Source organism: Rhamphochromis sp. 'chilingali', assembly GCF_963969265.1.
Source record: "Rhamphochromis sp. 'chilingali' genome assembly, chromosome: 6".
In the NCBI taxonomy this organism is placed as follows: Eukaryota; Metazoa; Chordata; class Actinopteri; order Cichliformes; family Cichlidae; genus Rhamphochromis; species Rhamphochromis sp. 'chilingali'.
Genome location: NC_137933.1, coordinates 22,598,278 through 22,623,704, shown reverse-complemented (window position 1 = coordinate 22,623,704; position 25,427 = coordinate 22,598,278). Strand labels below are relative to the sequence as shown.

General features: G+C 38.6%; 1 protein-coding gene across 2 annotated transcripts in view; it reads left to right on the top strand.

Moving 5' to 3' along the window:
• Positions 1-931: 931 nt before the first annotated feature.
• galnt18b (UDP-N-acetyl-alpha-D-galactosamine:polypeptide N-acetylgalactosaminyltransferase 18b) overlaps positions 932-25,427 on the top strand; it is a 100,707-nt gene continuing 76,211 nt past the window's right edge. For both annotated transcript variants that reach the window (XM_080885102.1, XM_080885101.1), the window contains exon 1: positions 932-1,420. In XM_080885102.1, coding sequence (XP_080741228.1) covers positions 1,183-1,420 — 238 coding nt within the window. In that variant the 5' untranslated portion in view covers positions 932-1,182. The remainder of the gene's footprint in view (positions 1,421-25,427) is intronic.

The following is a 25,427-nucleotide window of genomic DNA, read 5'->3' as shown; positions in this document are numbered from 1 at the left end:
AAAAATATACTGCAGACAAATACTGTGTGCTCTCAATATAAAATAAAAACATTCTGATCTGCTTAAAAAGGAAATGCCATATGCTTTGGATACACCGAAAAGGAAAATCACTAAGTGACAAATCTGCGTAAACCTGAGGCTCTGCTGCAGACATTAGTATTGGTGCACTATACTTGGGAAAAATCTTCTACACAACGGCAACATTTAAAGCTGTTTGTTATCGCTATATGTGTCATTTACTGACTCCTTTAATAAAATGTCAATAAAGAGAGGGTGCAATTAGGCCCAGACACAAAAGTCCATAATTTAAAATTCAGTCATCACCCAATCACTCAAAACGGGAAGGGGGTCTTCAAAGAAGCAACATCAGTTCAGCTTGCCTCGAAGTAGATGTTGATAATTTTAAAAAATGAAGTTCACGATTTAGCCCAGAAAATACATTTTAAACGATTCTCCATCTTCGCTGTATTATCCACCCCCCCTCCCCGCTCCCTCTTCTCTGCATTGATAAGGCGATTCACAGACCTATGACATGACCCCACGCCTCGATTTCACCGTGAAACCCCGTTGTCTCTATCTCGTGGTTTGATCCAGTATTGCAGCAGGTAGGCTGTGGATTTCATAGCTCTTGCATCAAAAGTGTGTTCTACATGCACGGGACAATTAAGAAAAAAGAAAGAAAGAAACCAACGTGTCCGAGGAGAGAAATCAGACACGCATGCTGAAAATATCTCGCTGTCCAAATAAAATAACGCCTGGCTACTTTGTGTCCTTTAATGTGCGAACAGTCTTGACAGATCCTTTCACAGTGAATCAGTGCGCAGTGTGAGGACGCGTGCAGCGGGCAGACTGTCAGTCCTCTCCACCCTCCCATTGGCTGCAGGATTCTCGGTGTCTCTCCAGTTTCCTTAATTCTCCAAAGCTACTGGAGCTGACGGAGGTTTACGATGGATCGCGAGATGGAGCTTCACCTGTAGATATTTCATATTAACCTGTGATTCAAAATTGAGAGAGGAGGATTAAAAAAAACTAACACCTCTTTGGAAGTAAATGGTTTTCTATTGGATTTTGCGTTGCTGAACAGTTGCTGGAAATAACTTCACTATCACAGTTTTGCGGGCGGGCTGTCGCCTCCTGCTCCGGTTTAACGGGATACCGTAAGCTGTATGGAGGGATGTCGGCATGGCTTGCACCAGGAGAACCAAAACTTTGGTGTCCACATGCGTGATACTGAGCGGCATGACCAACATTGTTTGCCTGCTCTATGTCGGATGGGTTACTAACTACATCGCCAACATTTACATCAAGGTCCCGATGCCTTTACCCGAGAGAAAGTTAGAAGGGGACAAGCGAGGTGACACTCTCCGGATCATGGAGAGGCTCGATCGGCTGGAGAATGTGGTCAACCAGCACATTCATGGTAAAACCTGTTATTTTAACACGGTTCTGGATGAACTAATCCTTCTGTTTTACATAGTGTCCGAGCTATTTGCACTAAACCATGTGAAAGTTTCATTTTTGTCACATAAAGGTGTGTGGCATTTGAAAGTGCGTTGTGCCTGGGGGAATGGATAGAGCAGGAACTTCTTTTGTCTGTTCACGATCAGATTATTTAGAGGGTGTAATAAAGGACAAAGAAAAGCTGCAGGTTTGCAAAGGAGTGCAGCGAGGCTCTAACCTATATGACAGTAATACAGCACACATAAACACCATTTAAAAAGCTGCATATATGAATTTCATTGTAATAAACAGATAGAATACAATAAAGTCTGAACAGCATTTTCTCCTTTTGTTTTACGCACAGAGAGTGAATCTTCATTAATACTGTCAAACACGGGATTGTATCTTTCCTTCATTTCTTTAGGTGTTGTTTTTGCTGTACAACGCGGATTGTTAATAAAACGTTTCCTCTTAGAGAGACAAAATTCAATAAAACGTTGAGCGCTGCCAGCGTTAAAATACAACTGCACGACAGGACATTTCACATCTGCATTAAGTTTGATTATGTGTATAAGAAACTTGCAAAGAGAATTTCTGGATCTGCTCTTTCATTCCTCGTCTGAATGAATCGGAGTTATACATTAAACAGCTGAAACAAAAAGTAAGTCTTTTCTCCCCAATCACGTTTGACTTGAACTTGACCTGTTCCTACACTTATAGGAATGCCGGGAATCCTTTTGGTCAGATTCCTTGCTGGCATGCAGTTTCTTTACGCTTGATCACACATGGTTAATTTTCGTCCTCTCCCTCTCTTTAAAAGAGCTATTCTTGTCGTCACAAGGGGGGCTCGTTTTGGGCAGGTCCCAATTTGAAATGGCACAGAGCTGCTGCAGAACTGAAATGCAGGCAGAAATCTACTCATGCTTCTTTGAGCAATAAGGCTCTGTGCTAAGCTTGGGTAAACATTCCTCCTGGAGGCAGGTCTCCATTTCAGCTTGGCACCCATAGGCATCTGCAGGAGCTTTGTTGAGTTGCCCCCAGTGACTTGCCTCCAAAGTACACGTTTCAGCTATTTCTGTTACTCTGACTGGAAAAGATAATATGTGACATTGCCACTGCTGCTGCGATTCTGCTTCTTATTAACCTTATCACCCAACCTATATAAATTATGCTGCTTACACGGAAAAAGACTCGGTCTCTAGAATCACCTGTACTTTATTTTAAGCTGCTTTTTGACAGACCGCACATGCAACATCTCAGTTCTTGGACTTTTTCCAGCTTTAACGCGCAGTTTGGCATATGGGGAAATGTGCTTATTCACTGTATTGCATTCGGTCAGATGAAAAGATCACAAACCCTCCCATCTCGTTTCTGTTTGGTAAATAAGCTAAGCTGCAAGAGTGCCAACAGGGAAAAAGCTCACCTTGCTTTGTCCAAAGATTAAAAAATATATATATCTGCCTGCAGCCCCTCTGAGGCTCACTGATTAACTTGTTATATATTGCTGAAATTACTGCACCCAGACCAATTCCCATGCACAACCCTCCATAAACCATAGCTTGTTTTCCTTCACTTTGGCCAAAAGTATCATGGTATTTGGAGGTTGTTCAGTTCTTTTTAACATTTGGACGAAGGCTTGCTGTTCGGATTTCTCTAAGTCAACGTGGCTTCTGGCTGTAACAGAAACAGGGGTATAGCTCCCTAAATGGAAACTCTCTTTAAAAACAGGCTGTGGTTCACGTTTTTCTTACTGTCTTTTTGTGCTACTTTTAAAACTAGGACAATCATCCTGTAATTAGTTTTAAAGAAAACATCATGCATATCAAACATTTTCACTTCTCCATTGTTTCACCAGCTCCTGCACAGTCAGCCAGCATTATTATTGTCTGCTTTGGGATTTTTTTTTTTAAGTTTCTGAACATGTTTCCAGGCCCTTGCCATAAACTGCAGAGACAAGACAGAGATAACTTTAATAGCAACAGTAAGTCTCAGTGATGGTCATTTTTTAAGAGTTCGGGACCACAGTGTTGTTGTTGGAAGCAAAAATCTGTTCGGGCTAATGCAGGGGGAGACTGTTGGAGCTGACTCAGTCAGAGCACATTTGCAACAGTAAAAACTGCAACAGCAAAATGACCCATCATTCTAAGTGCAAGCCATATTGTCTGGATTTCCCCGATAATTGCTTTCAATGGATCTGCAGCAAATGTAGACCCATAATCTGAGTGCATATGTGGCCAACAGCGTCCTCAGAAAAAGAGCCAGAGAGTCATTAGTGCACTTTTGACATCTCTAAAAATACATTTCCTTTCTGTACAATGATTTGAGACAAATGCAGAAATGGTATATTTTCACTCTTACATTCTTCAGTTTTGTGATGTGACTTGAGTCATTGTATACTAGTCACACAGCCACCAACTGTATATGCACTTAGTTTCAGTGCAGCGGAGGCCAACATGAGCCCTCACAACCAGAGAGCATTACCGCATCCGAGAATGAAACATTTATTGCAGCTGACAGTCAAGAGAGATGTCTCTGGTGTCAGCTTCGCTCTCAGGGATGAGACAGAAATATTCCACTATGTGATGAAGTTAAGTGGCCTGTTACCAAGATAAAGCATCATGGAAACAGCATGTTAAGCGGCTGAACTCTTTTATTTATTAAGTAGAGTCACCCAAGGAGAGTTTTTTCGAGTGGCTGGACCGAGCACGTTCACACATGTCCACCATGTGTGAACGTGCACTCTTTCCCTTACGCTACCAAACCCAAAACTCAAGGGCAAATGCTGCAGCTACATGTGTGACAGTTTACAGAGCATATTGTCAAGTCGTGCTACAAAATGTCTGATAAACCTCTGGAATATACAGTTAATGGAGCACTCCACTAGGTGTAATAGTCAAGCTTTTTTTGCTCTGTGTACATTTACATATATTTGTAATTCTTTATTAAAATAGGAGGCATCAGAATTCCACATATTTTTATTTCAAATAGTGCTCATCAACTAATTTTGTCTTATTTTTTGCTGCTTTTTGTTGTTGATCTGGGTGACAAACTGTTGCATTGTTGACACAGCAGGAAAAAATAGCACTGAATAGCACTGCAGCTAAGAATTATATTCTTGAAATCATTTTGGTTCTTTGTTAAACCATTAATGAATTGTTAAAAAAAAAAAAAAACGAAGAAGAAGAAAAACAATTTCTAAGAATCAATGGGTGACATCTTCCAGTTTCCTGTAATTTGGATTTTGTTGTTTAGTTTAGTTGGTATAAACAAAACAATGAGGCCAATTATCACACCTAAACAAACATAAATGCATGAGTGTATACCATAAAAGCTGTGCTGTTTTATTGTGATGGTGATTATGAAAAGATAGCCGGTTTCATTGCTTCGATTTGACCTCTGAGGACGTACATTCGTCTGATTGAACAGTCACGGAGCCTCTGTGAGCGAGGCATTAACACAGTGGTGATTTAGCTGCAAATGATTGTGACAGCTCCCATGATGGCTCCAAGAAAATACTGTACACCCATCAACTCAATTGAGAAGCTCAGTAAAAGAGCATTTCAGTTGATGCTCAGAGGACAGTTATAGCTGGCTGTATATCTGATGTGATTTTCTCTGGGGAAAGTCGGTGCAGGCTGGAATAAACGAGTGAGGGTGAAAACTGAGAAAGGTGGGTGCATGTTTGTCTGCATGTGTTCAGGTGCTTGTGTGCTTGCTTGTGCAGGCTACGGCATGCAGCTCCGGCAAGAACAAGCTGCACTCACACATACTTGTGGATTCTCAGGACTTAAGGGCCAGTGAAAGAAAGCCGTGTTTCTTACAGAAGTTATGATAAAATATAATGACTGCGTTTGCATCATAAACAACAAGAAAACACAAACATTTCTGTATTACTATAAGAATACACGTGTGTGTGTGTGTGTGTGTGTGTGTGTGTGTGTGTGTGTGTGTGTGTGTGTGTGTGTGTGTGTGAAAACCTCTCTTTCTGGCTCACGTTGCAGAAACCTGTTGATGATTGGTCTGTTTCTCTTTACCATTTAACTTCTTCTGAATCTGACTCACATTCATTTGGCAGCTCTGAGAGCTTGTTACTTCAGCAGAGACTAGTGAGGCAAACTACACAAATAGTGCGGCTGTTATGTTGGTGTGCAAAGCAGCTTATTTTCCTTATGGATATAGCACAATTTGAAACATTTTTATAGGTTGTGATGATTTTTTTTTCCCAACATGTCATATACCAAACGACAGATTAATGCACAAGCACCACTAGTACTACTACTACTATTAGTAGTTCATGTACCTTGACATATTGCAATCTGGCAGATAACTAGAGTTAGTGGGCATAAACTGAGTGGCTAATTAAGGTAATTGAGGGCAGGTGCTGGCAGGTTTAGGACAGCGGGAACAGCTGAAGACTGCTGCTGGGTGGAGAGACTATTCGGCATCTGAAGTGGCAGGACAGGTTCAGACTGGCAGAGAATCATGATGAGCATTAGCATGCAGAACCATTAAGGATGAAGATGATGTAGAACTGTTGCAAACTAATGTGCTATCCATGATGAACAAAAATGTGATTTTATTATAATATTTTTGTAAGAAAATGTCAGTGTCGTTTTACCCATTGTTCTCAAGTGCTGTCTTTGCAATATACTGCAGAAACACTGCTTGTAATTACTGTAGCAGGCTATTAAAGAGATCATATTTTTCTTTCTAATATTGTCTTCTTTTCATTGGCTCCCTGTAAAATCTGGAATTTAATATGAAATCCTTCTCTTTACATGCAAAGTCTTGAATAATCAGCCCTATCTTAAAGACCTCATAGTACCTTAATTATCCTGATAGAGCACTTTTCTCATAACCTGCAGGCTTATGTGTGCTTCTTAGTTTCCAGAAGTAGAATGGGAGGCGTTCACTCTCAGGTTTCTCTCTTGTAGAAAGAGCTTCCTCTTGTATTGAATTCAGGAGACCAATATCCTCCTTGGGCTTAAAATTGTACTTTTTGTTCAAGCTTGTAATTTGGGATAGATCAGGTGATTCTGAAACCTCCCCTGGTGTTGCTGCTATAAGATTAGGCTGTTGGGGAATTTCCATGATACATATCATTTCTTTGTGACACTGAAATTTTGGAAGCAAACAATGCAAAACAACTTAGACAAAGCAATGCTTTGAGTGAAACGCTAACACAATAAGAATGCTGGCAGGCTCATGTTTAACAGGTGCAGCACCTACTGTAATTGCCACGTTCGTTTCATATAAGACAAAGGAATATATTTTCTAATGGTCTCCTTGAGGAAATTGGTCTATTTCATTTAGCCCAGTGTAGGTATTCTGATAGAAAATCCGGTTCAAACCCAGGACCATTTTGCTGTGCACTGACTGTGGAAACTACAGAGCCACCATGCTGCCTTAGCATGCCAAAAATCACTAATTAGTACTATAGTACCCTGCAGCTAAGGCTGAATGTCATTAATTTTTCAGGTATTTGTATCATGAACCACAGTAAATTAACTCAAAGGGATGGGAGTGAATAAATGTGACTGTACGTCCATAATAACTGGTTAAGATTCAGACTCTTTGAATTTCTATATTTCCAATACATAGAATTCAGCTGGGAAATAAACATGCCAGTGCGTTCAGTTAAGTAATCTGCAGTATGTTCGATACTGCTTCAAAAATACTGCAAATGTATCTCAGGTGTGGAATGTGTGTGTGGCATTTACATGTTTTCCCTGTGCTTGTGTGCGTTCTCTCGGGTACTGCGGTTCCCTGCCACAGCAGCCCTGCACTTGCTAAGGTGCACCCCTCCTCTTGCCCAATGACAGATGGGATAGGCTCCAGCCCCCACCCATGACCCTGAATTGGATAAGCAGTTAAGAAAATGGATGGATGGTGTCTCGGGTGTTTCTGTAGTTAGTTATACCTTTTGTGCAAAGTCAATAGATCTGTGACGAGCTAATATTGGTCTGGCGCTGCTGTAAAGATTTTGTGATTAAAAAGAATATTTGTTTAGGGAATAATGCAGTCTTGGTAGGCTGGCAACATTTCATGTATTTTTAAGTAAGCAGCCAGGTAAGACACTCTGCACATTTAGAGAGACATGAAAATGCAAGTGCTTATAAAAGCTCCAGCCCTTTCAATATGTTTTTTTTTCTTTTTATGAATAGATCATGAAGCAGAGATGGTGCTTCTCAGACTTCACCATCTGTTAAAATATAGCAAAGAGGATTTTACTGCATGACTTTATCTTAATGCACAGAGCTTAACAGTGCTTCATATTGTACTGTAATGTAACTGTGGCTCTAAACATTCTGCTGTAGATTTATTACAAGTCTGATTCATCTGTCAGCACTTGCTGTTCGCAGCCTGTAGGCAGGGCTGCAGACAGTGTGTGAGAGCGAGATGTGTGAGGAGTGGGAATATAAAACAGGAGAATATTCTGGGTGGTAATTTCAATAAATCAAGACGCTATTGAAACACAGGGATATTAATCCACTGGAGAGTCTTTGGTAATGAAAACAATTAATTATTTTGAATCCAGAGGGCTAATATGTTAAAGTAAGTAAAGCCCTCTTACAAAAAAGGTCATCCCTTGACAATTTATCCTGAATTGATCAGTTCACTTTTGCAAATGTTCTCAGTGTTGTTTTCCCCCTGCTGAATTTGAAGTTGCAGCTAAATATGAAAACAATCCTTGTAAGTCAGATGGAAATCTGATTTAGCTCTGACTGCATGGGATTTACGTTACAGCCCCAGCTGACAGTGAGCAGTTTATCTTTACATATTGATCTACAATGATTTATTGATAAGAACCTCCTTCCCTGGAGCTGGTTAGGTAAACATAATAAATATTCTCACAGGATAAACATAAAGATGCATTGTGTGATTTTTAGACCGATGTGCGACGAAAGTCTTTTCTCTGGGACACATTTCTGATAACCAGATGTTGTCATCCTACAGTCAGTGGAGTAGTTATTTGCTGTCAGCAGAATGAAGCCCCAGATTAGTACACTAGATGTGATCCTCAAAGTTGTCAACACCACATTTATAAGAATTTAATTAGCAAAAATAAACACAGGGTGTTTTGTGAGAACATGCATGGACATAACAGATATGTATCTGTGTTAAAACATCTGCAGAATGCTCAGCGCAAAAGACGATGAGTGCATCAGCAAAGCATTCGAAGTCAATCCATGGACTGGAAAGCGTCAGCTGTTTCATGGTTATGTTAAGCCAACCCAGACCTCTTATATAAATCTGGGCCCTAATTTTGGTTTAGTGTTTTATATCAATTATAATTAATGTAAGGGGTTATAATACCAACAGAGTCTCATTGAGGTGAGACTCTTTATTTTGCAGAATAATCATAAACCAGTATTTGTTTGAAAAGAAAATGGCAAAAGAATGCACCATCTGGGTTTCTCCTCAAAGTATCTTCTAATCCACTGTAAATGCTTCAGACCTCCGTGCTTCACATTCAGCATATATCAGCAAAGGCAGCAACAGCGGAGAACAAATTGAAGTGTTTTGTTGCACTATGCATTCAAGATTTGTCAGCAGTCGTTTCTTTTTCTCACTCCTCTGCACTTTTTCATAATTAATGGCACTAAGTGAGGAAGTATGCGTTTCCAACACAGCTATGCCATTATGTTTTCATCTGCTATATAAACAAGATCTGTCATTTTCTCATGTAGTGTCTCTTCGACTCCTTTTTATTAGATTTAATCTGAAAGCATATATCTTAAGATATCTGAAATTATCCAGATCTGTGCTTTTATGTTTGCCTAGCTTTGGTATGAGACTGCTGACATTCAGATTATACTTTTGGGTCTATATTAAAGTCAAAATAGAAACGCTTTCATCAGAGCTAAAACAGACAATCAAATACTTAAATCTCTGTCTGTTTTAGCTCTCGTCCCTTTAAACCAAATTTCTTTTGACAGACAAAGTTCTGTGAAAAAGTATTTGCCTCCTATCTGATTTTTTTTATTTATCTTTACTACACATAAATGTTCAAGATTCAATCAATTTCAATAGTAGTGAAACATAACACATAAGTAAATACAAAATGCGGTTTTTAAATGAAATCATTTATTAAGGGGGGGGGGGGGATTTGTAAAATAAATAAATAAATAAATAATTGAACTTTATGTTTGTGTCCCGCTACATCTGGCATAAAACAGCATTTCATATAAAGTCATACCAAGAACACAGTGGTAAAATATTAAATATTAGTTAATAATTATAATAATAATTTCATCTCTGCACACAGTCGTACAAAAGAAGGGCAGATTGTGAGGAAAATTGGTCTGAGCTGCTGGTGCTGCTGGTGCATACAGCATCTGGCTCATGTTCACCCACCAACACCCATCTGTCAGCTGCCTGGATTTGCTTTTATGAACCATGTGGACCTGCATGCAGTGTGTGGCCTCCATGGCAAATCTATAATATGCTGGCCATGTGTGCACTCAGTACACAAAGCCAATCTGCTCACACCTCGACTGAAACTTCAATTAAAGTTTCGTTAGCCAAATTTAAATAATGTTACATATTTTTCACGTCTTATGAATATGCATTTTTCTCCACTCAGCACGTCTTTGCCCTACATGATAGTTGACTGTATCTGTCAGTATTTGATTTCTCTTTATTGGGTCAGCTGATGTTGCTGATGTGAGACAATGATGGGGACGGTGTAGATGGATTATAGGGTGAGACTCGAGAAGATAGAAGTGAATTACTGTGGCCTCAGAAAGAGATTCATCATCGGCTCACTATAATTGAGATCCTCTATCAGAATACATTTTCCCAGGCTTCACTCACCATTAATCCATCACTGATACAGACAAAATTTGAGCTGTAGTTGTCCACCCCACAGTGCCACATTGATGGAACAAATAGTTCTCTAAATATCAAATGGACATGATAATTTTTTTCTTAAAATGTTCCATTTTTTGTTCCAAAATACATCCTTTAAAACTCCAGCAAAGTACTGAACAAAAAAAGACTCTTTCCTGCTATTTCTAATAATCATTCAAAATAATCATTGCAAATCTTTTGTAATCTCAAACTGTCAAGGCTTGATGATTCTAAAATGGCATTCAGCTGTATTACCAATGACACTTGAGTCCATCTACAGTTTTTATGGCTCTAATAATTCATGCACCACTCTAAATTCCAAACAGAAAATGTGGAAATTGATGTAGAAAGCTTAATCTAAATGTGTTTGTTTCCACTATTAATTTGGAGAACATTGAGCATCCTTATCATTCCACCCAGATCTGATATTTTCTGTCTCAGTTCATTTGTTATACACATTCATACCCCTACACTAACTTCTGCTCACCTCTATTGATCACTTGATTCCCCTCACGTAAACTCTCATCACATCTCTCCATCTCTTCATTCACTCCCTGGTGTAAATATATTTTGTCCACTTCCAATTGCCCTCTGCCAAATTGCCTGTGATGCTTTTCAAGTTGTAGCTTTCATGCCTTTTTTGTCTTTGGCATCCTGACAGTCTTTTGGACTCTGCCTTTTACCCATTAATGCTTTTGGTCTCTTGATATTTTAGCCTGCCTGCTGACTTTGCCCCTTGCCCCTTGTCCCCATATCCTGCTTGTGCGTGCATTACTTTTCACAAAGGTGAAGCAGCTGAACTTTTGGAGTCCCTTGTTCTCTGAGCTGTCAGTTTTTTGGGGGGTTTTCCCTTTCTATCATAAATGTCATCTCCTCAATAGATTTAGAAGTCCCATCGCTTCATGTGGGCTTATAGCATGGGATTTCTGCTGAGTCACTTCCATCATATTGTATTCTATTTTTCAATCTCTGCCAAGAGGCAATGTTGAGTTTGTTCATTAAATTGACAGCATTTGTAAATGCAGTGATGGCTGTCATCTTCACAGTCTTTCTAAAAATGACATTGTGACAAAATCATAATTCACATAAAATAATAACAGAAAAGACAGAGAAGATACTTAGTAAAATCCAGTCATTAATCACATGAGATCCACCTTAGTGATTGGAGTTTGAGTTGACCTTAAGGTAGATATATTGTGTCAGTTTTAATTAGACGGATCCTAACACCAGTAGCATCACACTGGCCTTTCCCACTTCCACTTAAAACATACGATCCGGTTTAAAACATGACTTAAAGAAATACCAATATTTCAAAATATCATTAATAAAAGTTTTGATTTGAAAAATAGAAAGGGCTGTAGTTTTATATTTCCAGTTGTTGCTCTGAAAACTGGGCATGAATTGCAGAGAGATATAAATTAGTGTGCAGCTGTGTATAAGAAAATTGAGAGAAAATATCCCATTTGTGAAGATATTAAGTAATATTTTTCTGCTGTGATATCTCTGCTACCTGTGCCTTTGCTGTTGTCTTGCAGTATGTCTTGACATAGTTGTTACACTGTTAACATCTGAAGTGAGAACCACCTCCTGTTCTGAAGCTTTTATGTCTCTGTTGAGGCTTAAATCACTGACAGAAACTTCACATTATGCCCCACAGAGATGAAGAGGTTGTAAATGTGCTTTACGTCAACATTTTTCATGCCACTCACCTTTTTCACATATCAGTTCAGCCATTTTCTTAACTTCTTATTCAGTTCAGGGTTGTGGGGTTGCTGGAGTCAAAGTCCCAGCTGACACTGGGTGAGAGAAAGTTTACACTCTGACCAGGTCATCGGTCTGTCATGAGGCTAACATAGAGACAGATAGTTATTCACTCTGTTATCTATTCTTACTTTAGTCCATGAGAGGAAGCCAAAGCACCCAGAGAAAACACAAGCATGCACAGGGAGAACATCCAAACACAGAAACGCCTCAGATGACCAGCATGTTCTTCTTATTTAAGTGAAAATTACTGCAAAAAATGGAAACACATTTGTCCCATGTAAGATTGAAACTATAATATCTTAACACTATAAATCCCAGAAAATTAAAATAATTGCCAAAAAATGTTTTCTTATTAAGCTAGAGTGTACAGAATCTTTTGACAATTAAAATAATAACAATAAATTCAATATTATTTTGGATATGTAAGTTTTAAATTGTATCATCTTCATTGACGGTCATGAATCAAATCAAAGTATAAATTTGTTTAAAGTACTTTAGTTAATGTTGTGATACTCTTTTGGTGAAAATGAGACAAAATGCAGAAATTGTGAAAATGACTTAATCGTGTTGGTTATTTTTGATCAATCTTGCTTTATTCATAATGCATTAAATGACAACAAGAGTCGCAAAGTAAAGACTACTGTAAGGTAAAAAGGGGTGCAACAGGTTGTGGGATGAGATGAGATGACATCATATGGCACTTACATGAATTTCCTTGGATTTTGAGCTGTTTTTTCCAAAAGGGTTTTAAATGGATCATTCTTAGCGCTGCCTCTTATTTCTTGCATTTAAATTCAATTAATTTATTCAAATACATACTTAAGTGCTTAGTTTAATCTTAAGCATAATGTAAGTGAATAATAAATTAGTTTTTCCATTAGTCTTAAGAAAAGAAAATTACTTAAGCAATTGCATTCACTAACATTCAATATGTCTGCATGGTGTGTATAGACAGCATGTATAGGAACAGTTTTACCTACATATACACAAAAGACTCCAAAAGTAAACAAAAGATTGTTTACTCCCCTTCTGTATAAAGCTTTAAACAGGATAAACAGTGAAGACACACACACACTAACTAATTCCCCCTCTGAAATAAACAATACAGAAGCAGATTTGGTCACGTTATGAGGCAATTGAAGGCCTGAAGCTCTGCACCAGCTTCCCTTGCCTGTCTGAGTCTCTTCCTGGTGCAAGTGCAAGCTATCAAATGCACACAAATGCCTTGTGAATGCTAATGCTTTGCATAAAAGTAGAACTGATGCCTTTCAAGGTGGTAAATATCATTTTTATTTAACACCTTTAAATATGTATGGAAATGAAGTCATTAGAATGAGAATCAGAGTCATCTTTATTTGGCCAAGTTTGTGCACACAAACAAGAAATTTGACTCATCAGGTTCGCTTTGCATTTCTTTCTTTCTTTTTTGCATACAAAAAAAGGAATGTTTTTAAAAAGGCAATATACTGTATACACAAGGAGAACACAAATATGAGGAGAAGATAAAAAGTAAGAAAAGTCTTAAGAGAAACTACACAACTTTTTGGAACATTTTGTTATTTGTTTGTTTTTTTACAGGATGTCCCAGCTGCACTGTAGCCTGAGAAGATTTAAAGTTACTTGCATAACAAATCTGGGACTACTTCTCTATAGGACCTTCAGTTATGGGTGGCAGTGGTTAGCACTGTTGCCTTAAAAGAAGAAGGACCTGGGTTTGAACCTCACAAATGACTGCGGTCTTTCTGTGGAGTTTGCTTGCCCTCCCTGTGCCCACACAGGTTTTCTCTGGTGGCTCTGGTTTGTCCCACAGTCACGAGACATGCTCTTTAGACTAAACTGTGATTTTAAATTGACTGTGGATGCGAGACCTGTTGTCTGTCTGTATGATGTCCTTGTCCAAGGTGTATCCACCTTTCACCCTACAACAGCCCATCCACCTGAAAATGGGTGCATGGGCCATCAGTATCATCATCACTTTCTGTATGCTCATCTAATGTGGAAGGTATGGAGAACATATGGTCACAGAAAAAGAAAATGTCTTCATTTATTAGTCACGTTTTCTAGGAAGAGCACTGAAAGCCATGTTAAAAAAACTAAAAAAAAGCTATCTTGCCTTGCTGGGTGTAAATGCTGATAAAACGAACTCTGCTTTTTTTTGTCCCACTTCTTTTACAATCGTTCTTGGGAAGCTTTTAGATCTTCTGACACAACATGACAGGGCATTCAGCTGTCAGGCAGGGTACAGAGGCCAGCAGCTGCCATCAACAACAAACCAGCATCCCGTCTGTCTGGCCTGAGGTGCAAACCAGCACGTTGCAAAAAAACCCCCAAAAACTGTCATGTGCTTTTGTGTGGCATCTGCTCTGTGGTGATAAGGACTGAAGTCAGTTGTTTCACTTTTTGCTTCAAAGCACATAGTTTTAGAGCTAATTATATCTCTCATTGTATTGTTGCTGGAATTAATGTTTAACCTATATGTTCTGCAGAAGAGTTATGACTCTTGATAGTGTGAGTGCGAGGCAGAATGTAAGGCTTTATTCAAAGTGATGTGTGAAATGCAGGAGCACATCTGCTCCCCTGTGATTACAGAATTGAAATACAAAGCACCTGTGTTCTTTTCTTTCTTTCTTTTTAACGAGAGCTGACTTTGGCAGTTCTGCTGTATCTGCAGCCTCAGGTTAAACATATGGACTTGCTGGACTTCTCAGTGATCGCTGTCATTTTGCAGGCTGGAACCCTGGCTTTGTGGCTCCTGGGAAGAACATTTAGGCCACTACAGTTAGTTGGCTGGTGGGCTTAACAGAAGCAGCTACATCTGTCCATTGCCTGAAGTTGCAAACAGCCAAAATATTTTGCTAACCCAAACCCAAGCATAGTGTATTTTTGGTGCATTGTGAAGCATTGTGTGCACATTTTCTTTTATGCATTTACATACTTGCTGAAAACTTCCACATGTTGTGTGGGGATATAACATGCATTACTAGTAATGCCAGCACTCAATGTCTGAAACTGTTTTATTTCCTTTCAATGTTTTAATTTATGCATTATATTAACTTACAGTATCTCAATTTATAGTATTACTTAGATTAGATTAGATGTATTTTTCCCTCTAATAACACCCAACATATTCATAGTCCATGAGATATTGTTGCAGTTTTACTCATTTTTCACTAGCAGCCTTTTCCACTAAAGGTTTGATAAACCTCATTACTGGCCTTCACCTTGTTTCTTCACCCTTAACGAGAGATATGAAAGGTGCAACTCGTAAAGTCAGCTGGTTCGGCAAAAAGACAGCCTGAGGCCATTTTTCTCTATTTCTTACAGATAATAAGCATGCCAGTTCATACTTGCGTCTGGACAGTAACGCTTTATGTGAGGTTAATGATTCTTATGATTATGCATGCATTACACTGGGTGCCAAATCTGACTCCATTTTCCCTTTTGACCTATGTTTTGCTCCTTCTGGGCATTTTAAAGGTGGAATATATACTACAAGCAACTCAGGACAAGAAAATTTTTTGTATTTTAACATCAATAACATGAATGCAGCAAAGCTGAATCCCTGTAGCAATCATTTTGTCCTCTCTATTTTTCATTTTCCAGCCTCCGTGTCACCTATCTTCAATAACAAATTAGCAGTTGATTGCTGTACAGACATTGTCATATTCATCAATACAGGAGCATTGTTGTAAAGTTGTTATCAACCAAGTATGATAAAGGCCCGACAGCGCTGAGATGGTTTTTTTTTTTTTTTTTTGCCAATCACTGCACCATCTGATTTATTGACCTCAGTCACAAAACATAACAAGCAACTGTCTATTGTTCAGCTTTGACAAAAAACACTTCATTTCACACTTTGTGTTCTGCCCCTGCCACCATTAAAATATTTAAACACACTATGCTGTTGTCATTTTAAAAAAAAGGTAAATTCTTAATTTCCAATGATTTTTGTGTTTCTGAACCATCAGTCCATGTTTTTGTCTTGAATTTTGTTGAAGGATTCCATTTTTATTATAAGCCGTAGCTCTAAAATTGAGGCGTGGGGAGAAATTAAGAAATATATATACAGAGATATGAGATAAGAAAGAAACCTTATGGGGATCTTTAAATATTCTCTTCAATAAAGGCAAGGGCAAACAACAAATAAGGGCACTGAGTGAAGTGAAAACCAAGGGTGGGAGAAGTCGACAAGGAGAAACATGTTTGATTCAGTCTCTATAAAACTGCAAAATAATATAAAATTAAAGTATATCAAAGCTGAAGTGCTTTTATGTTTCACTTCACATAAAAATGGTTAGAAATAAGTGACCATTTGAAAGTTCTTTAAGATAAACATCTGGGTCTTCATGTTGTTTGTGTCTGACTGGTGAAAAGTATCTAAGGCACAAAGCAAAGAAATTCATTTAAAAAGCCTAAATAGTGGTGGAATAAAAACTTGGCTGTATTTAGCTTTCAGTTAAAACAGTCCAGCGGGGAGTTTAATGATCAGTTTCTCCATCATCAAAGAATAGATTTTAGTAATCCATCAACAGTGTAATTTAGAAACACAGTCTTATACTACAGTTACAGTAGGGAAAACAGTGGTTGGAGAGCATGGTGCAACCAAAGTTTATGCAACCTTGTGAACTTACAATCTTGTTTATTTTGAAGTGGTTGCTTCAAAGACGGGGATCAGTTCTGGGACTACTTGCAGTCAGTGAAGTTGTTTCCGCATTTGCATGGAGAGTGACAGGTCTTTGTTTCCAGCTGCAGACACAAATCCACTTTTGGGCATCAAGCTGGCAACTGCATGCAATCTGTTTGTGATAATCTGATGATTAGCTGTGATAGATTGCAAAATTAAAAATCTATTGCTGTCTATGTAGTTTCAAGGTCACTTAAAACAGAAATTCAAATAAACTTCTTAGATTTAGAATCCAGCAGAAACTCATAGATATGAAACTGAAATTCCTCCACAAATAGTGACATTGTTGCTGCAGGATAGCAATTGAACCACAACCAGTAACCTTGCTTTTATATAAGAATATAATCACAATTACAACCATCTGGTAACGAGCTGAGTCAAGTCTCATATTTGAAAGAGACATGTCACAAGTGAGTTTCACTTGTTTCACAAGCAATTGGTTGCTTGTTGGCACTCTGTTGGTGTTTGTCCAGCAAGTCCATTTGTTCAACATGAGGCGGCAGATACAGCAGAACTGCTAATGTATGTGTGTCTGAGGGGAATTATTTGAAAACCTCTGATAATCTGTCTGAGAGTGCAGTTAGTCCTAATCAGACAGTGATTGCTTGGCGATAGTTTGCCTCTCACCACGCAACCTGTGCAATCGCCTTATGATCAAAACTGGGCACTGCAACTACCTGCAATCTGTGACTGAATGCAAAAAACCTCAATGCAACAACTGATTTCTCCTAATCATAAGCAGGTTGGTTTTCAATCTTGTTTGACATCAGCCAATTATTTAACCAAATTATTCAATGAGGAAATCAGAAATGAGTAACAAAATTAATTTTGTAGCTTTCCGGTGACATTTTGGGGCTCCTGGGTTTGATAACATTATTTCAGTCTGTTTTTATCCCTCATCTGCAGGTAGCTCCTGCAGTTTGACCTCAGGTCTTTTTTCCTTTTCCAAAAAGAAATGGAGAAAGCCTTGACTGATCGTTTTCCAATCTTTCAGCTTGCTTGCAGAAGCTGATAATGGATAATTAGTTATCAAAGCTTTGGAGCTTTGGCAGTCTAACCCAGGAGCACATTTTCTTTTGATATTTGTCTCAATACAACATTGCTTCACATTCATATACAGGAATGTCCTTCTCCAGCTTTCACTTCCCAGAGATGCACTTTATCCACTCTGCATGTAAAGATGCACAACAGTGAAGATGCAAGGAGCAGAGATAGTGGAGCTGGATGAGTTTAAATCCCTGGGGTCAACCATCTAAAGCCTCGGACAGTGCACAAGAGAGGTGAAGAAGAGAGGGCAAGCAGGGTGGAGTGGGTGAAGGTGAGTGTCAAGGGTGATTTGTGACAGAAGGATAGCAGCAAGAGTGAAAGGAAAGATTTACAAGATGGCAGTGAGGCCTGCTATGATGTATGGTTTAGAGACAGTTGCATTAACAAAAAGACAGGAGGATGAGCTGGATGTGGTAGAGCTGAAGATGATAAGATTTTCATTGGGAGTGAGTAGAATGTGCAAGAGTGGAAATGAGTATGTCAGAGGGATGGCTCAGGCTGAGCAGTTTTGAAAGAAAGTTAGAGAGGCAAGGCTGAGATGGTATTGGACGTGCAGAGGAGAGATAGTGGATATATTGGACAAAGAATGTTAACAATGGAGCTGCAGAGCTCAGAGGAGGTTCGTGGATGTTGTGAAGGACACGCAGAGGGTTGTTGTGACAAAGGAGGATGCAGAATGAGGGATATCATCAACACGTGGAAAATGGGGAGTGATGATTAATTGTCCTTGCTGGTGTGTTGGAAGCTGAAGCAGTGACACAGAGCAGCAGAAGCACTAACATATCAGAGGGAGAGAAGGGTGATTTGCAACTTAAATAGAAAACTAAATTAGAATAGTGTATTTGGTTTCTGTGATGAGGAGTGTGAGGCATGTTGAAGCAGTGTGACTTCAGTTGTCTGCCTGAACTAAAATCGGCTTCCCTTGATTTCACAAACTGCGATAAGTTTGGAATTTTTAAGTCCTAATATGTGAGGAGGCAAATAAGACATTTCTCTGAATATTTTTTACTCTTAGCCCAATCACTTGTGCAGGCTCTGATGTGCACATTTTGAATGCAATGTTCAGTTGGTAGGGTGATGTATCTGTAATGCTCAAATAATCTCAAACTGTTTTCTTGAATATAACAACGAGTTCACTGTCCTCAAAATGACCTCCACAGTCACCAGATCTCAATCCAATAGAGCACCGTTGGGATGTGGTGAAATTGGAGAGCCTCATCATGGATTTGCAGCCGATAAATCTGCAGCAACTGTTTGATGTTATCGTATCAATATGGACCAAAATCTCTTAGGAATGTTTTAGCACCTTGTTGAATCTATGCCAAAAAGAATTAAGGCAGGTCCAAAGGCCTAAAGTAGTCTAACCTGGTTTCAGAAAGGTGTACCTTATAAAGATTCTAGTGAGTTTGTATCTGGCAGAGAGCTATCTTTACAGACACTAGGTTTCAAAAATCAGATTACAATAGAAGGCTGGATATAATCTTTTAAATCTTTTTTATGTAAACACTTGGCACTAGAGCAGCTCAGTATTTTTTCCCAGACTAAAGTACATAAACAAATGCAACAATAGAAACTCGAGCAGATGTTTTCTTGTTCAGTTCCTGATCGTGGAGGTGTGAAGAGTGTGAATAGTATGCTTTTGTGTGCCATCATTTCATTCAAGTATAATCAGAAATAAAAACTCAAAACAAACCTCAGGAGATGAACAGCTTTTTCAATAGTGACTTGCTTCAATAGCTCCAGCTGTTAGGTGACCTGTTCCATATTCCCATCAAAATTCCCCAAGTGAAAAATCAAGGAGCTCTCTACCTGAATAATTGATAAATACCCCTCACCAGTCGTCAACATAGGGCATGATCAAAAAATAAAACATGAATCAACGATGTCTGTATCTGCTGTCTAAATCCATGTAGACTTCACTGAATATAGAGCAGATATTTCTGTTTCTACGTGCGGTCATTAAGAAAAACCTCTGTACTCTCAGTACAGTATTTTAAATATTCTGTTACTAGTGTGTCAAAATCCTTCACATTTCCCAAGATCTTTCTGCATTCATTAAAAGAAAGTTTTTCACTGATTTGTGCTGGTGTAGTTGAACATTTTTGTACAGCTCTGCTGGAATTAGTTTTATTGCTTATAAGATATTGAATAGTAAAATACTAAAAAGAAGAAATTCTCTGAGAGTCACTGACACACTGATGATTTATTGCTCAGCTATGTCAGTCCTTTGAGAAATAACGTAATGAAAAAACAAAAAGGTACGTAATAAAATTATTGTTGGTTGGTAGATAGATTTTTTTGGTTTTTGACAAATAAAAAATACACACTTTTTGGTTTTTAGCCACACTTATAGCACTGCTGCCAATGTCAGTCAATGATTTGACTTTTTTTGTCTGCACACTTAAAAAGTTAAACAACTGTTGGATAGATTGCTCTGAAATACGTGCTAGATGAATTGTACTTAGTTGGATTGCCAACTGGCTTTTCCTCTTTTGAGCCTTTTGAGTGAGAGGTATTAGTGTAAGGACCAATTTTCCTGTAGAACTTGAATTTGGTTGAAAGCATACCCCAAGAGTTTCTGTGGTTCTAGCAGAGTGTTGGAAAAAAACAGTGTTGGAATATTTCAGTGCATTGTGTTACTTTAAAGAGTCAAATTTCCAGTTAAGGATCAATTTATATCATAAATGAAGCAACTTCAAAATTAAAAAGTAAAACAGTAGTTTAAAAATAAAATCAGACAGGAGTACACAACATTAAAGAACAACGACACGTCTCCCCAACTAACCCTCATATTTAACATTTATTTTAACACTTATTTTAAATTAAGTAATTCATATAATTTCAGAATAACCAGAACATTTCATTGCAATTTTTAAATCTGGTAAAATTACATGAATTTTCAAGTTGGGAAGAGACCGCTTGACACTAGCCAAGAGAAAGTGTTTCAATTACTATTCTGAATGATGCTGCAGTTTACGCCATGCATTTGAGCTCATTCTCAGTTCTTTTTATATGTTGCAGGTTTATATGTTCTTATGTTCATACTTTCCATATATATTGTTGCTTTATTCAAAGCATCCTTTCAGGGGTTAGTGTTTGAAACAGGAACATTTCCTGATTTTTCCTTTTTTTTAAAAACAACAACAAAAAAACCCACCTTGTAGAGGGGGTTTCTTTTTTTACATGGGGATGTTTTCTTTTGTTTGTTTTATGAGTTATGAATCATTTTCCAAGATCATTTGTCTTCATAGGGAGATCTTTAGTTATGTAAATGAGCTAGCAAATCTCTATTATTTGATTCTCTGATGTCACATTTGTAGATTTACTGGCTTGATCTATTAGTAAAATGGCTATTTGTATAGCGCTTTTCTAGCCCCTAAGGACCCCAAAGCGCTTTACACAACCAATCATTCACACACTGGTGATGGCAAGCTACATTGTAGCCACAGCCACCCTGATAGAGGCGAGGCTGCTGGACACTGGCGCCACCGGGCCCCTCTGACCACCACCAGTAGGCAACAGGTGAAGTGTCTTGCCCAAGGACACAACGACCAAGACTGTCCAAGCCGGGGCTCGAACCGGCAGCCTTACGATCACAAGGCAAACTCCCAACTCTTGAGCCACGATCGCCCCAGTACTGGTTAAACAAATTAGGGGTGCAGACAACTAACACATCATAGAGCATAAATACATAGCTTATCTCGGGGAACTCATAATATATGCTAAGTGGGGGGACTTTTAATGGCTTGCAGAAGAAAAACACTTCTAGTAGTAAGGAACGTAGCAACAACAATTATTTGCTGTTCTTTCTGTTGCCTCTAAGAGCAGACTTGTCTCTACATTAGTGTTGTAGCAAATTGGGTTAATGGTAAATTATTAGAAAATTAGGTCTTAAAGAAAAAAAAGTGTTTTGTTATACTTTAAAACTTCATTACCAGTGAATAGTTGGTATTGGCTTAAAAAGACAGATGTGCTTTCTGATAGATAAATGGGATACTTCACCCTATATTTTTCCATGCCTTGGGCTACATCAGTTTATTTTTCTGCTCCCAATGCGCTGAAATATTTTCAGATTTATATCCTACAACGATGAGTGCTTTTCTGAGAAGAGTCTACAGCCGAGACTCAGGGAAAACAACCCCTCCCCATAAAGGACGAATGGTGTTAAATGCAGGGCACAGATAAAGATTGCAAGATAGAAAATGAAAAGATACTGTGAAGAAGTTTTTTTTTTTCTCCACACGCTCATTGCTGAGGAAGTCAAATCTGATACGAGGTTATAGAAAAGGCATCTCAGATGACTGAATTTAATGGAATGGCAAATCCAGCTTTTCAAGTTGAGCAGTGAGAATGAGAAATGTGGCTGAGAAGCAAAATGTCCAGAGCTTGACATCAAATAACGCCGGCAGTGTCTCATGATATCTGCTGTTCTTCAAAAGAAGGAAAATATTAGGAGTTACTTTGCTCTGATGTTTTTGGTGTTAATGACATTGAATTTTTACAGGAGACTTCTTCTTCTAAAGGATGAAAAAGCAAAAACAAAGCATCTGTGGCCCTCTGAAGGGCATGGGTGATTTCAGGGCTTTAATGAGGAGAAATGAACAAAAGGAGTAGAGATGACAAAGGCCGCTGCAAGTAAACATGACCCTCCTAAATTCTGTCCCTGCATATCCCCTCTTGGGAGTAAACAATGAAAAAGCTGCTCACCCCTCTCCTCTTTCAAGAGGAAAATGTCAGTGTGACGTGCCAGCTACTGATGCGTCCTAATGAGAGACTCCCACCGCCACTACCACCCTCCCCCCAAGTCAGAGATGCCTATACAGCATCTATACAGTGGCCAACTTAGCCTTTCTGCCAGTAAGTAGACTAATTGGTTATTAACTGTATTTATTGCCAGAAGAGGGGTGAGTTGTGTGAGGAAGGAGTGACAATAAAAGCTGTAACTGGTCTATAAACATGAAAAACTGATCACACTCAACGTGTTTTGCCATAGCATGCATCTTCTTTAGGGTGAGCTTACATAACTGCGCAGGTTGTATCACTTCATTTTACAAGTAATTCACATAGTTCTGAGGATGTTTTCGCACCCATCGTTTGTTTTCTCTGGTCCATATCAGTTGATAAGTAAGTAAACTTTCCCCTGGTTTGAGTTCTTTTCAAACAGAGAAGAATCCAAGTGGACTCCAAAGAAACTAAGATTTGCCATTACAAACCACAGGAGAATTTTCAGTCCACTTATTGGTTAGATGTGTCGGGGGACCCTCAATGAACTGAAGCAACATTGTGGGCCAAAATTCATCCCCAACAATTTAAGACAGTGATGAACGATTTCTCATTTCTGCTAACGGTGGTTCTATAAGCCACTGAATCACAGGGTGTAGTTAGTTTTTCACAGGACTTTATTCCTCTTTAACTCAGGCAAACTGCAGTCAGGTTATTAATCTATGGAAGTTTGTGATTATAAGTCACAGCTTTTATGTGACGATATTCTTCAGAGATGGTGTTAACAGACAGAAGTTGATTAGTACAGCTTTAAACTCATGCAACATAATTTACAGTTAAATAAATGATGTCATAAAGATGGTGTTACTTTGTAAAGCAGAATTTTTCCAGATGCTTTACAGACCACGGGTCTTGGCTCCAAATTGAATTAATACTGCTAAGGCCAGTTAGCATTGATCACCCTGCAAAAGAGAACAAGTGTTTTAGTTAGCATTTCTTTTGTAAATGCAGACATTCTCCATGTCCTTTTGACAAAACCAATTTAGTTGTTTGTATCGACTAATCCTGCATTCATAATTTGACATTTAAAGCACAAACTGCTACACCAGTGCTGATTTCAGGTAGATCATTGAATCTCGTCTCTGTCTTCCTGCTCATATTTTTTTGCTCACACCCTGTTAACATACGAATTAAAGATAGTGTAACAATAACATAATTGCTACATATATTGATTAACAGCAGCTGCATGAATTCCACATTTAGTCTCAATTCTGGATGAGTCATGAGGTAATTTACAGAAGATCTAAGACTCTTGTGGCCTGGCTCTTTGGGTAGGAGGGGCAGGGCTGTGAAATGGTTTTGAAACAGGCGATGCCAGAATCAATTAAATCTTTGAACTTCTTCTAAACCTGGGAGAGAAACAGAGAAAAGGCGATAAAACTGGATTAATATGTCATTTAGCTTCTGTTAAGCGTCTACCAGCAATGTTTCCTGCTACCTGCAGCTAAAATGGCAAGGGAAGGAAGAGAAAAAAGGTGATTTATAATGAAATCAAAGTATCAGTTACCTTCTTCACATCACTGTCAGATAAGAGCAGTCTTATTTTAACCATATTTCTGAAAGCAGTTGAACTTGTCTCTTCATGCGCTTCCACATCAAGTTAAAATTAAAAATGAGTCATTCTTTGAAGCTACACATTTAGACAAAAGGCGCAAAGGAACAGTGTGTCAGTCTGTAACAAAATGCAAATTACTGTTTTTCTTTGAACGACTCTTATGTGAGTGGAGCAGTGTTACCGTGACTTGCTGTTGGAAACAAAGTAAAAGCAGATAAGATAAGACAGTCAACAGCAAATTATTTATTTAAAGAATCTGTTTCTCTTGCACCCCTCACACTGACTTGAATGTGACCACTGAGTTGCAACCCTGAGGTGCCAACAGAGTTTTAGTGTGAAAATTTTAAAAGGTACTCAGCAAAGTCTGATGTCACCTCACACAGTTCTGAATTGGCAAAGTGAACATGTGCAAGAACACTTTTACTTTCTAACACGGATGCAGTATTTCTACTGTTCAGTCTGCAGTGGTCAGAGGGAAAGATAAGTACAAGGACTGGTCCACTGCTAACCTCTTATAATGCAACTCATCCTCCATTTAGTGTGGGAAAGTCAATTACTGAAAATGGACTTCCTGCATTATGTTTTATTGTGTCTGTGGCTGTTTGTGAAGGATAATGCTGCAGCATTAATGGATTTATTTATTTATATTCCAAATATCCATTCAACCTTACCATGCCTGGGTGGTGACAAGGTGGTTAGCATCACTGCCTCACAGCGAGATAGTAATGGGTTTGAAGCTGCTGACCGGCTGGAGCCTTTCTCCGTGGAGTTTGAAAATTCTCCTTGTGCCTGCTATGGTTCTTCCATGTACTCTAGCTTCCTCCCATAGTTCAAAGACATGAATCTTAGGTTAATTAGTTAATAGCTGGTCTGAGTATGAGCATAATTAGTTGTGCCCGTGTTAGCTCCATGACTGGTGACGTGGCCTGGGTGTACCCTCCTCTCACCCTATGACAACTGGGATAGGCTCCATCGCCACCTGCTATCGTGAACTGGATAAGTGGTTAAGAATAGATGGATGGACTCGGTGTATGAAGAGACATGGATATACAGTAGAAATCTACTTCAAAGGCATCAAAGGTTTTTTGTCAGTACATATGAAATTAGTTAGTTTTTTGACTTTTTTTTATCTATTAGTTGTCTGGCATGTTTTTACTGGATCGGATGATGTGTTGTCTTTCATTTGGGTTTATGGTTCCAGCTTATTTTACAATCCTGGCTCAGACTCAGATTTTTTGCTTTATAGCTAAAAAAGGAAAACGTTTGGAGAATAGACCAAAGAGTGGACCACAATTCCTCCAC